Source organism: Scyliorhinus torazame, chromosome 10 (genome assembly GCF_047496885.1).
Source record: "Scyliorhinus torazame isolate Kashiwa2021f chromosome 10, sScyTor2.1, whole genome shotgun sequence".
Classification (NCBI taxonomy): domain Eukaryota; kingdom Metazoa; phylum Chordata; class Chondrichthyes; order Carcharhiniformes; family Scyliorhinidae; genus Scyliorhinus; species Scyliorhinus torazame.
This window is the reverse complement of record NC_092716.1, coordinates 39,518,621-39,535,086: the sequence shown is the minus strand read 5'-3', so window position 1 is coordinate 39,535,086 and position 16,466 is coordinate 39,518,621. Positions and strand designations below refer to the sequence as shown.

Genomic DNA, 16,466 nt, shown 5'->3' with positions numbered 1-16,466 from the left:
GGTCAAGGCAGCCTTGAGGAGGTGGTTATAGAAGGTATCCGTGATAGTTTCCTCGAACAGTATGTAATGGAACCTACGAGGGAACAAGCGGTCCTAGATCTGATCCTGTGTAATGAGACAGGATTGATTAATGATCTCATAGTTAGGGATCCTCTCGGAAGGAGCGATCACAATACGGTGGGATTTAAAATACAGATGGAGGGCGAGAAGGTAAAATCAAGCACTAGTGTTTTGTGCTTAAACAAAGGAGATTACAATGGGATGAGAGAAGAACTAGCTAAGGTAGACTGGGAGCAAAGACTTTATAGTGAAACAGTGGAGAACGTTCCAAGTGATTTTTTCACAGTGCTCAGCAAAGGTTTATATCAACAAAAAGGAAGGGCGGTAAAAAGAGGGAAAATCGACCGTGGATATCTAAGGAAATAAGGGAGAGTATCAAACTGAAGGAAAAAACATACAAAGTAGTAAAGATCAGTGGGAGACTAGAGGACTGGGAAATCTTTAGGGGGCAACAGAAAGCTACTAAAAAAGCTATAAAGAAGAGCAAGATAGATTATGAGAGTAAACTTGCTCAGAATATAAAAACAGATAGTAAACGAGGCTATGACAGGTGAGGACCTTGAGAGGATTGTTATCCATGCTACTACTTTCCCCTTAATGCTATGCATCTTTATCTTATGCAACAACCTTTTGTGTGGCACCTTGTCAAAGGCTTTCTGGAAATCCAGATATACCACATCCATTGGCTCCCCGTTATCTACCGCACTGTTAATGTCCTCAAAAAAATCCACTAAATTAGTTAGGCACGACCTGCCCTTTATGAACCCATGCTGCGTCTGTCCAATGGGACAGCTAATGGGGCTAAAGGTAGACAAGTCTCCTGGACCTGATGGCATGCATTCCAGAGTGCTAAAAGAGATGGCTAGGGAAATTGCAAATGCACTAGTGATAATTTACCAAAAGACACCAGACTCTGGGGTGGTCCCGGCGGATTGGAAATTAGCAAACGTGACACCACTGTTTAAAAAAGGAGGTAGGCAGAATAATTATAAGCCAGTGAGCTTAACCTCAGTAGTAGGGAAGATGCTGGAATCTATCATCAAGGAAGAAATAGCGAGGCATCTAGATGGAAATTGTCCCATTGGACAGACGCAGCATGGGTTCATAAAGGGCAGGTGGTCAGAAGGTCAAACTCCGTCTGGAGTTAGTGACTAACTAATTTAGTGGAATTTATTGAGGACATTACCAGTGCAGTAGATAACGGGGAGCCAATGGATGTGGTATATCTGGATTTCCAGAAAGCCTTTGACAAAGTGCCACACAAAAGGTTGTTGCATAAGATAAAGATGCATGGCATTAAGGGGAAAGTAGTAGCATGGATAGAGGATTGGTTAATTAATAGAAAGCAAAGAGTGGGGGTTAATGGGTGTTTCTCTGGTTGGCCATCAGTAGCTAGTGGTGTCCCTCAGGGATCAGTGTTGGGACCACAACTGTTCACAATTTACTTAGATGATTTGGAGTTGGGGACCAAGGGCAATGTGTCCAAGTTTGCAGACGACACTAAGATAAGTGGTAAAGCAAAAAGTGCAGAGGATACTGGAAGTCTGCAGAGGGATTTGGATAGACTAAGTGAATGGGCTAGAGTCTGGCAGATGGAATACAATGTTGACCAATGTGAGGTTATCCATTTTGGTAGGAATAACAGCAAAAGGGATTATTATTTAAATGATAAAATATTAAAATATGCTGCTGTGCTAGTGCATGAGTCGCAAAAAGTTGGTTTACAGGTGATTAAGAAGGCAAATGGAGAGAGACTTCCGGGTGCGGCTATGCAGAGCTAGGTCGCATATTCGGTAGCTCCTGCTTGGAACGGACCTTTGGGCTTGTTACAGGGCCCCCACGGCATTTGTTTGCCATTTCCCGGTGTGGGAAGAAGACTGCAGCATTCCCCCGACAGTGTCCCCCAGGAAGGGTATGTCTCTTGGTTCCCAGACACGGCAGAAACAGTAAAAGATTTGGCTGCAACTGCAGGATAAACAGGGCCTCTTCCAGCATGCAGGCGGGGGAAGGACAAGCTTAAAGCTGCAAGCTGACCTGAGGGCCTGTATCAAAGGTGAATTCTAGCAGCAGAGGGAACAACTGTGAAAAGATCTCATCAAGGCCACTGAAGGGACATCCGGTTGCGGTGATGCCTAGCTAGCCGCACGCTTCGGCAGCTCCAGCTCAGACGGACCTTCGGGCTCTTTTAAAAGCCCCAACGGGGAATTTTTCGACGACGCAACCCGGTGTGGGGTGTGTGAGAAGGGAGTCCCCCCCAAACGAAGGAGGAAAAAACCGGCGGCGGCGGCTGCAGCGCGAGGAATCGTCGACCAAAGGGTCAGAAAGAGAGAAGTACAAGATGGCGGCGGAGAAAGCGCAGGCGACATGGGGGCCTGAGCAGGATGAAATCGTGAGACGGTGCGTGGAGCTGCTGAAGAGAGAGGTGCTGACTCCGATGCTACAGGCAATTGAGGGGCTCAAGGAGACATTAAAGACCCAGGAGACAGCTCCGCGTGGTGGAGCAGAAGGTGACAGATATTGAGGACAAGATCCTGGGCCTGGCAGTTAAGACACAGACGCACGAGGCACTTCATAAAAAGTGTACTGAAAGGATCGAGGCCCTAGAAAACGGAGCGCGAAGGAAGAACCTTCGGATACTGGGTCTCCCTGAGGGTGTGGAAGGAGTGGACTGTGGAGAGTACGCAAGTAAGATGCTGAGCTCACTGATGGGTGCTGAGGCCCCTGCGGGCCCCATGGAGGTGGAGTGGGCAAATCGGATTCCGGCGAGAAGACCAAAAGCGGGAGAACCACAGAGGGCGATAATAGTGCGATTTTACCGCCTTAAGGTCAGAGAAGAGGTCCTGAGATGGGCTAAAAAGGTGCGGAGTAGCAGATGGGAGAATGCTGTGGTACGGATATACCAGGATTGGAGTGCGGAGGTGGCGAGAAGGAGGGCGAGCTTCAACCGAGCCAAAGAGGTGTTGCATAAAAGGAAGGTGAAGTTTGGGATGCTGCAGCCGGCAAGACTATGGGTCAAGTATCAGGAGAGACACTATTATTTCGAGACAGCGGAGGAAGCATGGTCCTTCATCAAAGAAGAGAAATTGGACTGGAACTGAGGGACTGATGCTGCAGGAAATGTTATTGTTTTTGTTAATGTTAAGGTGGTAGTTAATTGAGAAGTAAACAGGGAAGGGGGGAGACATTGGGGAAATGTGGGCGCCGGTGAGGGGGGAAAGACGGGACATAGTTGGAGAATGGGGAAGGGGAGGGGGAGGGGAAAGGGAGCTGCGCCATAAGAGGCGGGTCAGGTAAAGGGATGTTCCCGCGCCAGAAAGAATAAGGCGGGAAGACTGGCGCAAGGCGGATGGGAGTTCCCCCACACAGGGGGGGGGGGGGGGGGGGGGGGGTCGAGGAGTGAGCAGGAGTAGCCGGGGTCAGTTGAAGTCAGCTAACTTACGGAAGTGATATGGGGGGAGCAATCATGCTAGATAGGGATCTAGCTTGGGGGGGGGGGGGGGGGGGGACAACTGGGTTGCTGCTGCGGAAATCCAAAAGGAAATGGCTAAAGAGTGGGTGGGCGGGGATGGTGTGCGACGCTGGGGGAGCGAGCGGGAGCGCGGAGGCGGGATATGGGACTGGCCTAGAGAAGGTAATGGCTAGTCGACACGGGAGGGGGGCAGGTATCCCCCTAGTGAGGCTGATCACATGGAACGTGAGGGGCCTGAATGGGCCGATAAAAAGGGCCCCGAGTGCTCGCGCATTTGAAAGGACTAAGGGCAGACGTGGTTATGCTCCAAGAGACGCACCTAAAGGTGGCGGACCAAGTTAGGCTAAGGAAAGGATGGGTGGGACAGGTGTTCCACTCAGGACTGGACGCAAAGAACAGAGGGGTGGCCATTTTGGTGGGGAAACGGGTAGCATTTGAAGCAAAGAACATCGTAGCAGATAGCGGAGGTAGATATGTAATGGTGAGTGGCAGGCTGGAGGGAATGGAGGTAGTGTTGGTTAATGTGTATGCCCCAAATTGGGACGATGCGGGATTCATGAGACGGATGCTGGGGCGTATACCGGACCTGGAGGCAGGAAACTTGATTTTAGGAGGGGACTTTAATACGGTGCTGGACCCGGGGCTAGATAGAACTAGCTCAAGGACCGGAAGAAGGCCGGCAGCGGCCAAGGTACTTAAGGGGTTTATGGACCAAATGGGGGAAGTGGATCCATGGCAATTTCTTAGACCTAGGGCTAGGGAGTTTTCCTTCTTCTCCCATGTCCATAAAGCGTACTCCCGGATAGATTTTTTTGTGTTGGGAAGGTCGTTGATCTCTAGGGTGGAAGAAGCTGAGTACTCAACCATAGCGGTCTCGGATCATGCCCCACATTGGGTGGACCTGAAAGTAGGAGAGGACAGGGAGCAGAGAACACTCTGGCGATTAGATGTGGGACTGATGGCGGATGAGGGAGTGTGTGCAAGAGTGCGGGGGTGTATTGAGAAATAACTGGAGGTCAATGACGACGGCGAGGTCCCTGTGGGAGTGGTCTGGGAAGCACTAAAAGCGGTGGTCAGAGGAGAGCTGATCTCTATTGGGGCCCACAAAAGGAAAACAGAGGCCAAGGAAAGGGAAAGATTACTGGGGGAGATTTTAAGGGTGGACAGGGAATTTGCAGAGACCCCGGAGGAGGAATTGTACAGGGACAGGAGACGACTCCAGACGGAGTTTGACCTTCTGACCACCAGAAAGGCGGAGGTACTGTGGAGGAAGGCACAGGGGAGGAGGTATGAATATGGGGAAAAGGCTAGTCGCCTGTTGGCGCATCAATTGCGAAAGAGGGCAGCAGCGAGGGAGATAGGAGGAATTAGAGATGAAAGGGGAGACACGGTGCGAAGGGCAGGAAAGATAAATGAGGTGTTCAAGACCTTCTATGAGGAACTGTATAGGTCTCAACCCCCAGAGGGAGAGGAGGGGATGCGGCAGTTCCTGGACCAATTGAGGTTCCCGAAAGTGGAGGAGTAGGAGGTGGCAGGCCTGGGGGCGCCGATTGAGGTGGACGAGGTTATTAAGGGACTGGGAAGCATGCAAGCAGGGAAGGCCCCGGGGCCAGACGGGTTCCCGGTGGAATATTACAGAAAATATGTGGACTTGTTGGCCCCGTTGATGGCAAGGACGTTCAATGAGGCCAGGGAAGGGGGGGACTCTACCCCCGACGATGTCGGAGGCGACGATATCGCTAATTTTGAAGAGGGACAAAGATCCGTTGCAGTGCGAGTCCTATAGACCTATTTCACTATTGAACGTGGACGCCAAATTGCTGGCATCGAGGATAGAGGACTGTGTCCCGGGAGTGGTGCACGAAGACCAGACAGGGTTCGTAAAAGGGAGACAACTGAATGTTAACGTGCGACGACTATTAGGGGTGATAATGATGCCCCCAGTGGAGGGGGAGGCAGAGATAGTGGCGGCAATGGACGCAGAGAAGGCATTTGGTAGGGTGGAGTGGGAGTATTTATGGGAAGTGTTAAGGAGGTTTGGGTTTGGGAACGGGTTTATTAGCTGGGTTAGACTTCTTTTATGGGGCTCCAACGGCAAGCGTAGTTACAGGTCGACATAGATCGGAGTATTTCCGATTATATAGGGGAACAAGACAGGGATGCCCGCTGTCTCCATTGTTGTTCGCGTTGGCAATTGAACCTCTGGCCATGGCGTTGAGAGACACCAGGAAATGGAGAGGGGTGATTAGAGGGGGAGAAGAACACCGAGTCTCGTTATACGCAGATGACCTATTGTTATACGTGTCGGACCCAGCGGGGGGGGGGATGATAGAAGTTATGCGAATTGAGGGGGTTCGGGGAATTCTCGGGGTATAGGCTAAACATGGGGAAGAGTGAATTATTTGTGATACATCCAGGGGACCAGAGTAGAGAGATAGAAGGCTTACCGTTAAGGAAAGTGGAAAGAAACTTCCGATACCTGGGGATTCAGATCACTAGGAGCTGGGGAACCTTGCACAGACTTAATCTGACACGGCTGGTAGAACAAATGGAGGAGGACTTTAAGAGGTGGGACATGCAGCCTCTATCGCTGGCGGGCAGGGTGCAAGCAATTAAGATGATGGTCCTCCCGAGGTTCTTATTTGTATTTCAATGTCTCCCTATACTAATTACCAAGACCTTTTTTTAATAAAATAGATAGGAGCATCACGAGCTTCGTGTGGGCAGGGAAAGTTCAGAGAGTAAGGAGGGGGTTCCTTCAGCGTCGTAGGGACAGAGGAGGACTGGCACTACCGAACTTGGGTGATTACTATTGAGCCGCCAATGTGGCAATGATACGTAGATGGATGATGGAGGGTGAGGGAGCGGCGTGGAAAAGACTGGAGAGAAAGTCCTGTAAAGGGACGAGTTTAGAGGCGCTGGTGACGGCGCCGCTACCGTTCTCACCTAAAAGGTTTACCACTCACCCGGTGGTGGCGGCAACACTGAATATCTGGGGTCAGTGGAGGCGACAGAGAGGGGTGTGGGGAGCCCTGGTGGGGTCCCCAATCAGGAACAATCATAGGTTCGCCCCAGGAAGAATGGATGGAGGATTTCAGAGCTGGTACCAGTTGGGAATTAGGAAGGTGGGAGATTTATTTATAGATGGGACTTTTGCGAGCTTGGGAGCATTGGAGGAAAAGTATAAGTTGCCCCGGGGAAATTTCATGCGATATATGCAGGTGAGGGCGTTTACTAGACAACAGGTGAGGGAATTTCTGTTGCTCCCGGCACGGGATACAGGACAGGGTGCTTTCAGGGGTGTGGGTCGGAGAGGGCAAGGTGTCAGAGGTATACCGAGAGATGAGGGAAGAGGGGGAGGAGTCGGTGGGCGAACTAAAAGGAAAGTGGGAAGAAGAATTAGGGGAGGAGATAGAGGAGGGTATGTGGGCTGATGCCCTAAGCAGGGTAAATTCCTCTTCCTCATGCGCCAGGCTTAGCCTGATTCAATTTAAGGTGCTACATAGAGCACACATAACGGGGGCAAGATTGAGCAGGTTCTTTGGAGTGGAGGACAAATGTGGGAGGTGTGGCGGGAGCCCGGCAAACCACGCACATATGTTTTGGGCGTGCCCGGCACTGGAAGGGAGTGACGGGAGTGATTTCGCAGGTGGTGAAGGCCCGGGTCAAACCAGGCTGGGGGTTAGCCCTATTTGGAGTTGCGGATGAGCCGGGAGTGCAGGAGGCGAAAGAGGCCGACGTTGTGGCCTTTGCGTCCCTAGTAGCCCGGCGCAGGATCCTACTCATGTGGAAGAAGGCGAAACCCCCCGGACTGGAGGCCTGGGTAAATGATATGGCGGGGTTCATTAAACTGGAGCAGATAAAGTTTGCCCTGAGAGGATCGGCTCAAGGGTTCACCAGGCGGAGGCAGCCATTTCTCGACTACCTAGGGGAACGTTAGAGGGAAGGCAGATGACCAGCAGCAGCAACCCAGGGGGATGGGGGGGGGGTGTTAGTTTAGGTCAATAGACAATGGGGTTTTGTTACCTGTGTATTGTTAAACATTTCTGTTTTGTTATTGTTTCGTTTGCTTTGTAAGAGGGAAAAATTGTTGTTTGGAAAAAAAATTTCAATAAAATATATATTTTTTAAAAAGGCAAATGGAATTTTGTCCTTCATTGCTAGAGGGATGGAGTTTAAGACTAGGGAGGTTATGCTGCAATTGTATAAGGTGTTAGTGAGGCCACACCTGGAGTATTGTGTTCAGTTTTGGTCTCCTTACTTGAGAAAAGACGTACTGGCACTGGAGGGAGTGCAGAGGAGATTCACTAGGTTAATCCCAGAGCTGAAGGGGTTGGATTACGAGGAGAGGTTGAGTAGACTGGGACTGTACTCGGAATTTAGAAGGATGAGGGGGGATCTTATAGAAACATAAAAAATTATAAAGGGAATAGATAGGATAGATGCGGACAGGTTGTTTCCACTGGCGGGTGAAAGCAGAACTAGGGGGCATAGCCTCAAAATAAGGGGAAGTAGATTTAGGACCGAGTTTAGGAGGAACTTCTTCACCCAAAGGGTTGTGAATCTATGGAATTCCTTGCCCAGTGAAGCAGTAGAGGCTCATTCATTAAATGTTTAAGATAAAGATAGATAGTTTTTTGAAGAATAAAGGGATTAAGGGTTATGGTGTTCGGGCTGGAAAGTGGAGCTGAGTCCACAAAAGATCAGCCATGATCTCATTGAATGGTGGAGCAGGCTCAAGGGGCCAGATGGCCTACTCCTGCTCCGAGTTCTTATGTTCTTACAGCACGTCTTATGGGGCTTGTGGGAGGAAACTGGAGCACCCGGAGGAAACCCATCTATTGTAACGTATTCACAGCTTCTTTTAAGTGTATGACCAGATATTGCTCACTGACAGTTCTACCATCTATCTAGCAGTGCACTATGCATAATTATTTGCATATCTGAACTACCATGTCAATCAACATCAAAAGTTCTCAACATTGCTGCAGTAATTTGTACAAAATTCTGAGTTAACTTTCCTAACTAGTGTACTACGATTATGTACATCATACTGAACACAGTGCTGTGAATTGAGTCCATCTTTCAATACATCAATGCGACATAAAAATTACAATTCAAGCGACAAATTTCCCAAACATAAATTTTCAAAGTAAAATACCCCACCATATTCACCTAGGAGCAGACCAAAGAAAAAAATCAGCAGCTCCATGGGAGTTTCCGATTGTGTTATTTTGGATGTCACATGGGCTTGGATAGGAGCACAGCAACAACAAAAAAGCAGCACGATGGAACAGTGATTGAATTTTAGTCTCACATGGAATGAACTTCTAGGTAAGGTAGTGTTGACAAAATGTGTCAAGTAATTCAAGGAATAGTTGGCTGCCCAGACGATGGATATTTTCAGGACAGGCAAGATGAATGACATTCCTAATTTCTATCACATTTCTGGGCAAATAAGGTAATTAATCTTAAACATTCCCCACTGCTAATCAGGCACAAGTATGGAGTGTGATGGAATACACTCCACTTGCCTGGACATGTGCAGCTCCAACAACACTCAAGAAGCTCAACACCATCCAGGACAAAGCAGCCCGCTTGATTGCCCTCTCTACCACAAACATTCAAGCTCTCCACCAACGATGAACAGTAGCAGCCATGTGCCATCTACAAGATGCACTGCAGTAACTCACCAAAGTTCCTTACACAGCACGACCACTACCATTTAGAAGGACAAGAGCAGCAGATACCTGGGAACCCCACCACCTATAGGTTCCCCTCCAAGTCATTCACCACCCTGACTGGAAAGTACATGGCTGTTCCTTCACTGTCGCTGGGACAACAGCCTAGAACTCCCTCCCTAACAGCACAGTGGATGTACCTACACCTCAAGGACTGCAGTGGTTCAAGAAGGCAGCTCACCACCATCTTCTGAAGGGCAGCTAGGGATGGGCAATAAATGCTGGCCTAACCAGTGATGTTCACATCCTGTAAAATGAATTAATGTTTTTGTTTATTTGCCTGCTGACGCCATCCGTGGCATGGCTTGCCACTTGATCAGCAACCCATCCACCATCTTATATTTCCACTCCCTCCAACATGGGCATTGTGTAATATCTGAAATGAAAAGAAGCACCTCACAGACTTGCAGCCTCCAGGCAGCTCACCACTATCAAGATGAGCAAGGGATGGGTTGGCCTTCCCAGGAATACCCATATCCTAAGAATGAAATTGCGAAAGTCCGGTAACAAATTTGGAAATATGTATGCAGACATGAGAAGGAATTTGGAAACTGATTCATTGTAACCATACTTCAAAAATGGGTGAAATTATAAATTACTTAAATCCCAATTAAAGCTAGTTGAATTGTTGGTGAAATAAACTAGCAGATTGAGCAATCAGTGTGAATTTCCAATGAGACATGATAAATACGTAAATTTCATATCCAATTAATCACTAGAACAAACATCCAACGCTACAGAATTTGAGGTAATGAGCAAACCATATATATCTTTCATATAAGATGATGCACTATCAATTACCACAAAGACGAGAGTAGTGGAATAATCAAGGCTTTATTGAGCAAAGATGTTGTGCCTCCTGTAGCTGCCACCAGAATGGCTGCAGCACCGGCGAGCACATTTATACGCCGCCTACTGGGCGGAGCCAGCAGGCAGCGATTTACCCATGTACCTCTAATTTACGTGTCATACTGTAATACATATATTACTGTTGTTGGTGACTACCACATTCACCCCCTGTTTTAAAAAAAAAAAGAATCCGTGGGGGTGTTGGAAAGAATTAGAAGTTCAATCTGTCGGGGGCCTTGACCCTCCTCTGCGATCGCCTCAGTCCTGGTGATGTGGGCGCCAACTTGGTCACCTGTGACTCCGGGATCGTGTTGTCCTCGTCACCCCGGAGTGGAACCAATGGGAGGACGGATCCTCCTGGGGCAGGGGCTGCGGTGAGGTTCGCTGGGGGGAGGGCGAGTGGCACAGGGGTGAATGAGGCAACCGGAGGGGAGCGGTGTCAGGTCGGGGGCCGTGGGTGGGGATCCAGTGGGTGCCAGGTCCCGGGGGGAAGACTGTATCTTGGCGCCCGTTGGGGTGTGCCACGTAGGCGTACTGCAGGTTGGCATGTGGGTTGACCAAATGGTCCGATTTATGGGTCTGCACATGCTTGCGAATGAGGACGGGTCCAGGAACTGTCAGCCATGTTGGGAGCTAGACCCCGGAGGTGGACTTCCTGGGGAAGGTAAAGAGACGTTCATGAGGGGTCTTGTTAGTCGTGGTGCAGAGGAGCGATCAGATGGAGTGGAGCGCGTCGGGAGGACCTCCTGCCAGCGGACGACCGGGAGATTTTTAAACCGCAGGGTCAGCAGGACGGCCTTCCAGACCGTCCTGTTCTTCCTCTCCACCTGTCCGTTTCCCCGGGGGTTGTAGCTGGTCGTCCTGCTCGAGGCGATGCCCTTGCTGAGCAGGAACTGACGCAGCTCATCATTCATAAAAGAGGATCCCCGATCGCTGTGGATTTAGGTGGGGAAACCGAACAGCGTGAAGATGCTGTGGAGGGCTTTAATGACCGTGGCAGAAGTCATATCGCTGGTTTAGCTCACTGGGCTAAATCGCTGGCTTTTAAAGCAGACCAAGGCAGGCCAGCAGCACGGTTCAATTCCCGTACCAGCCTCCCCGAACAGGCGCCGGAATGTGGCGACTAGTGGCTTTTCACAGTAACTTCATTGAAGCCTACTCGTGACAACAGGCGATTTTCATTTCATATCGGGGCATGGGATGGCGCAAGGGAACCGGGAGTACTCATCGACCACTTTCAGAAAGTACGTGTTGCGGTTGGTGGAGGAGCCCTTTGAAATCCATGCTAAGGCGCTCAAAGGGGAGGGAGGCCTTTGCCAGGTGCGCTCGATCTGGCCGGTAGAAGTGTGGCTTGCATTCCGCGCAGACCTGGTAGTCTCTGGTGACAGTCCTGACCTCCTCAATGGAGTAGGGCAGGTTGCGGGCCTTGATGAAAAAGAAGAACCGGGTGGCAGAGGTCATAGCGGAGAGCCCGGAGTCGGTCCATGTGGGCGCTGGCACATGTACCGTGGGATAGGGCCTCAGGGGGCTCGTTGAGCTTCCCCGGGTTCTACAAAATCTCCTAATTATAGGTGGAGAGCTCAATCCTCCACCTCAAGATCTTGTTGTTTTTGATCTTGCCCCGCTGTGTGTTATTGAACATGAAGGCAACCAACCAATGGTCAGTGAGGAGAGTGAATCTCCTGCCGGCCAGGTAATGCCTCCAATGTCGCACAACTTCCACAATGGCTTGGGCCTCCTTTTCGACAGAGGAGTGCCGAATTTCGAAGGCATGGAGGGTGTGGGAAAAGGCAGCCACGGGCCTGCCCGCCTGATTGAGGGTGGCGGCCAGAGCCGTCCGATGCATCGCTCTCGACCTGAAAGGGGAGGGACTCGTCGACCACGTGCATCGTGGCCTTGGCAATGTCTGCCTTGATGCAGTTGAATGCCTGACGGGCCTCAGCCGTCAGGGGAAAAACTACGGACTGAATGAGTGGGCGGGCCTTATCCCCATAATTAGGGACCCACTGGGAGTAGAAGAAAAACCCCAGTCATCGTTTCAGGGCCTGGGGGGGGGGTCCATGAGGGGGCGCATGCGGTCGGGGTCGGGCCCTCGAACTCCATTTTCCACGACATAGCCAAGGATGGCTAAGCGGTTGGTGCAGAACATGCATTTCTCCTTATTGTACGTGAGGTTAAGGGGTTTGGCGGTCTGGAGGAATTTTTGGAGGTTAGCGTCGTGGTCCTGCTGATCGTGGCTTTATCTAGGTACGGGAAGGTGGCCCGCAGTCCGTACTGGTCAACCATTCGGTCCATCTCACGTTGGAAGACCGAGACACCATTAGTGACGCCGAAGGGAACCCTAAGGAAGTGATAGAGGCGGCCATCTGCTTCGAACGCAGTGTATTGGCGGTCCTCCGGGCGGATGGGGAGCTGGTGGTAGGCGTACTTCAGGGCCACTGTGGAAAAGACCCGATACTGCACAATCTGATTGACCATGTCAGATATGCGTGGGAGCGGGTACGCGTCGAGCTGCATGTACCGATTGATGGTCTGACTGTAGTCAATGACCATCCTGTGCTTCTCCCCAGTCTTTACTACTACCACTTGAGCTCTCCAGGGGCTGTTGCTGGCCTCAATGACCCCTTCCCGCAGAAGCCGTTGGACCTCCGACCTGATGAAGGTCCTGGGCACTGTACCGTCTGCTTCTGGTGGCGACGTGTTTGCAATCAGGGGTGAGGTTCGCAAACAAGGAAGGTGGATCGACCTTAAGGGTCATGAGGCCGCATACGGTGAGGGGGTGTAGGGGTCCGCCGAATTATAAGGTTAAGGTTTGGAGCTGGCACTGGAAGTCCAGGCCAAGTAACAGGGCAGCGCAGAGGTGGGGGAGGACATCGAGCCGGAAGTTGCTAAACTCTACGCCTTGGACCGTGAGGGTCGCGATGCAGTACCCTCGGATTTCCACGGAATGGGATCCAGAGGCCAGGGAGATTTTCTGGGTAACGGGGTGTAGCGCGAGGGAGCAGCGCCTTACCGTCGTGGGGTGGATGAAGCTCGCTGTGATCCCGGAGTCAAAAAGGCAGGTCATCTCGTGCCCATCGATTTTCACCATCACTGTTGCGGTCTCGAGGTTACGGGGCCGGGACTGATCCAAGGTGATCGAGGCGAGCTGCGGCAGATGCGGAGAGGTCTCGGGCAGGTCAGGTCCTGGGCTGGTCAGCGGTGGTGGAGGTAGCAACAGGCGACGAACAGCCAGGCGAGCAGGGGTCAGTGCCGTCCAAAATGGCACCATAGATGGCGGCGCCCACAGGCCGCACGTGGCTTGGGAAGAGCAAAATGGCGGCGCCCCTGGGTCGCACGTGGGGGGTGCAGGAACGCCGGGCCCGGAAACAGAGACGACCAACTGGGCCTGGCAAACAAAAACAAAGTGTCCCTTCTTTCCACATCCGTTGCAGGTCGCGCTCCACGTCGGGCAGCGCTGCCGGGGGTGCTTGTTCTGCCCGCAAAAATAGCACTTGCCCCCCCCCCCCCCCCCCCAGGGTTGGCTGGTTGCCGCGCAGCGCAGGCTTGCAGTGATCTGGAGTCAGCAGCTGGTGAGACCCATGATGCCCACGAGGGTGCCGCGCAGTCGGGGGTGTACGACTTGACGTTACGGGAGGCCACTTCTAACGCGTTCGTGCGCTGCCTAGTTCCTGCAAGATCAAGCGTACCCCCTTCCAGTAGGCGCTGGCAGATGTACGCAGACCTCATGCCCGTAACGAAAGCGTCTCGGGTTAAAAGTTGTGTGTTCTGGACTGCCGAAACTGCCTGGCAGTCACAGTTCCTCCCCAGGATGTGCAGCGCACGCCAGAAATCGTCCAGAGACTCGCCAGGGAGTTGCTGTCTCGTGGACAGGTGGTGCCTGGCGTATAGTTGGTTGACTGGCCGAACGTAATGTCCCTTCAGGAGCTCCATCGCTTCCGGGTAAGTGGGCGCATCCCTGATGAGGAAAAATGTTGTTATAAATTTAACGTACCCAATTATTTTTTTCCAATTATGGGGTAATTTAGTGTGGCCAATCCACCTATCCTGCACATCTTTTGGGTTGTGGGGGCGAAATCCACGCAGACACGGAGAGAATGTGCAAACTCCACACGGGCAGTGACCCAGGGCCAGGACTCGAACCCGGGTCCTCAGTGCCGTAGGCAACAATGCTAACCACTGTGCCACGGTGCTGCCCTGGGACTTGGAGCTTCTGCGCGTCCGAGGGTTCCTCAGAGGATGTTCGGAGGTAGCTTCCGAAGCAGGCTAGTCAGTGGTCAAAAGCGGACGTAGCATTGGCTGCTTGAGGGCTCAGCTGCAGGCGATCAGGCTTGATGCGAAGATCCAGTTTCAAAAATCTTTTGCTCAATAAATTGATGCCCTATCAATTACCACAAAGACGAGAGTAGTGGAATAATCGAGGCTTTATTGAGCAAAGATGTTGTGCCTCCTGTAGCTGCCACCAGAATGGCTGCAGCACCGGCGAGCGCACACATTTATACACCGCCTACTGGGCGGAGCCAGCAGGCAGGGATTTACCCATGTACCTCTATTATACGTGTCTTACCGTAATACATATGTGGTAGTCACTAGCAGTATTATAAGAGCATTACTATCAAAAAGGCAGTGATACTATATATTGTACTGTATTAGAAATAACACTCCCCTTTCTGTACCTTTAATTGCTTGAAGTACATCATAGAATCATAGAATTTACAGTGCAGAAGGAGGCCATTCGGCCCAGCGAGTCTGCACCGGCTCTTCGAAAGAGCACCCTACCCAAGCCCACACTCCCACCCTATCCCCAGAACCCATTAACCCCACCCAACACCAAGGGAAACATTTTGGACACCAAGGGCAATTTAGCATGGCCAATCCACCTAACCTGCACGTCTTTGGACTGTGGGAGGAAACCGGAGCACCCGGCGGAAACCCACGCACACACGGGGAGAACAAGCAGACTCCGCTCAGACAGTGACCCAGCCGAGAATCGAACCTGGGAACCCGTGCTGCACATGGAGCGAATAAAGTAAAAGTGGCGTCACAAAATCTGTTCACACCGATGAAGTTGATAATTTTTATTGCAGCACCACGTTAAAATCAAAATTCCAGGATTAGAAAAATCCAACTCCAAAAACAGATTTTTCCTTTCTAAAATAGTTTACCTAGCCAAGAGATTATTACTCTTTTTCTAATCCGCCTGACAGAGGTAGATGAAATAAACAGCTTTTCCTTCCACATGTAGTTTTTTTTTTAATAAAAGGTATCACATTTTCCTGCAGACCATCACTGTAACACTGAACACCAGGCCTAGCCCTGCAAAATAAACAGCCAACAGGGGACTCACCTCCTCCAGAAATTTAGTGACATCGTACACTTTGTCGTGTATCACCAGCCATGTGCACTTGCTGCTGCTGTTCGTTTTCACCTCTTCCATGGTTATGTAATTCACCGTCGGCTCATGGTCGGTCTTATTATTCTGTTCGCCCATTGTGTGCCTTCCTCAGCCGCGCTCGCTCTCTCCCTCCTCCACCTCCTACCCACACAGATAATTAGCACCCGATTCAGCGACGGCAGCGCGATCTGACCCCGCCCCGCCGGCCAACGTCACTCTTTCACGTGACCCTTCCCCTCACGCGCGCCGGTCGCCGCTGGTAACAGCCAATCGCGTGGCGGGCCCGCCGCTAACGCCCGCCAGAGCTCGAGACGTCCCCGTCGCACACGTCGGGTAACGGCGATCACGTCAGCGGGCCCGCTCCTTTGGGATTGTGGCCCTTGTGAGGAGGAGTCGACTGGAATCTCCTTCTGACCAGAACGGAAGGCAACAGGGTGTTTTTCTTTCGTGCCAGCCTCCGCTATTAGAGCATGAGTGTTAAGAGTTTTTACTGCAACTGTATGGATCATTGGTGAGACCACGCCTGGAATAGTGTGCACAGTCCAAAGGGACGCCATTGTCCCAGAGGGAGTGCAATGAAGGTTCGCCAGACTTTGGACAACCTTCTGCCTTTACGGAGTAGATTTGGAAATTTAAAAAAATCTAAGCAGCTCCCTAACACGGTACTCTGTGGTCTATGGGTTGTTCCTAGGGCCCTAATGTGAGGATAAATAGCAACTGCTGGTGGTGTGGCTGGTTTTAGGTCAGTTGGCACGACATCTGGATCGAGTCACCGACTCGCCGTCCGCTAGGCACAATCTGGATCTCGCCCTCGCTGAGCCTTAAATGGCTTATTTAATTACCTGGATGCTGGGACTCAATGTCCACACCTGCAAGAACTCGCCAGGGCACCGTTTAGTACTGGTCCACACAGATGAAATGAAATGAAAATCGCTTATTGTCACAAGTAGGC

At 51.2% G+C, this 16,466-nt stretch overlaps 1 protein-coding gene across 1 annotated transcript in view; it reads right to left on the bottom strand.

The window, feature by feature from the left end:
* The window catches only part of cyb5b (cytochrome b5 type B), a 76,609-nt gene extending 60,899 nt beyond the window's left edge, over positions 1-15,710 (bottom strand). Inside the window, exon 1 of the mRNA XM_072517957.1 lies at positions 15,467-15,710. Within this exon, the coding sequence (XP_072374058.1) occupies positions 15,467-15,610 (144 nt within the window). The 5' untranslated portion in view covers positions 15,611-15,710. The remainder of the gene's footprint in view (positions 1-15,466) is intronic.
* Positions 15,711-16,466: the final 756 nt, after the last annotated feature.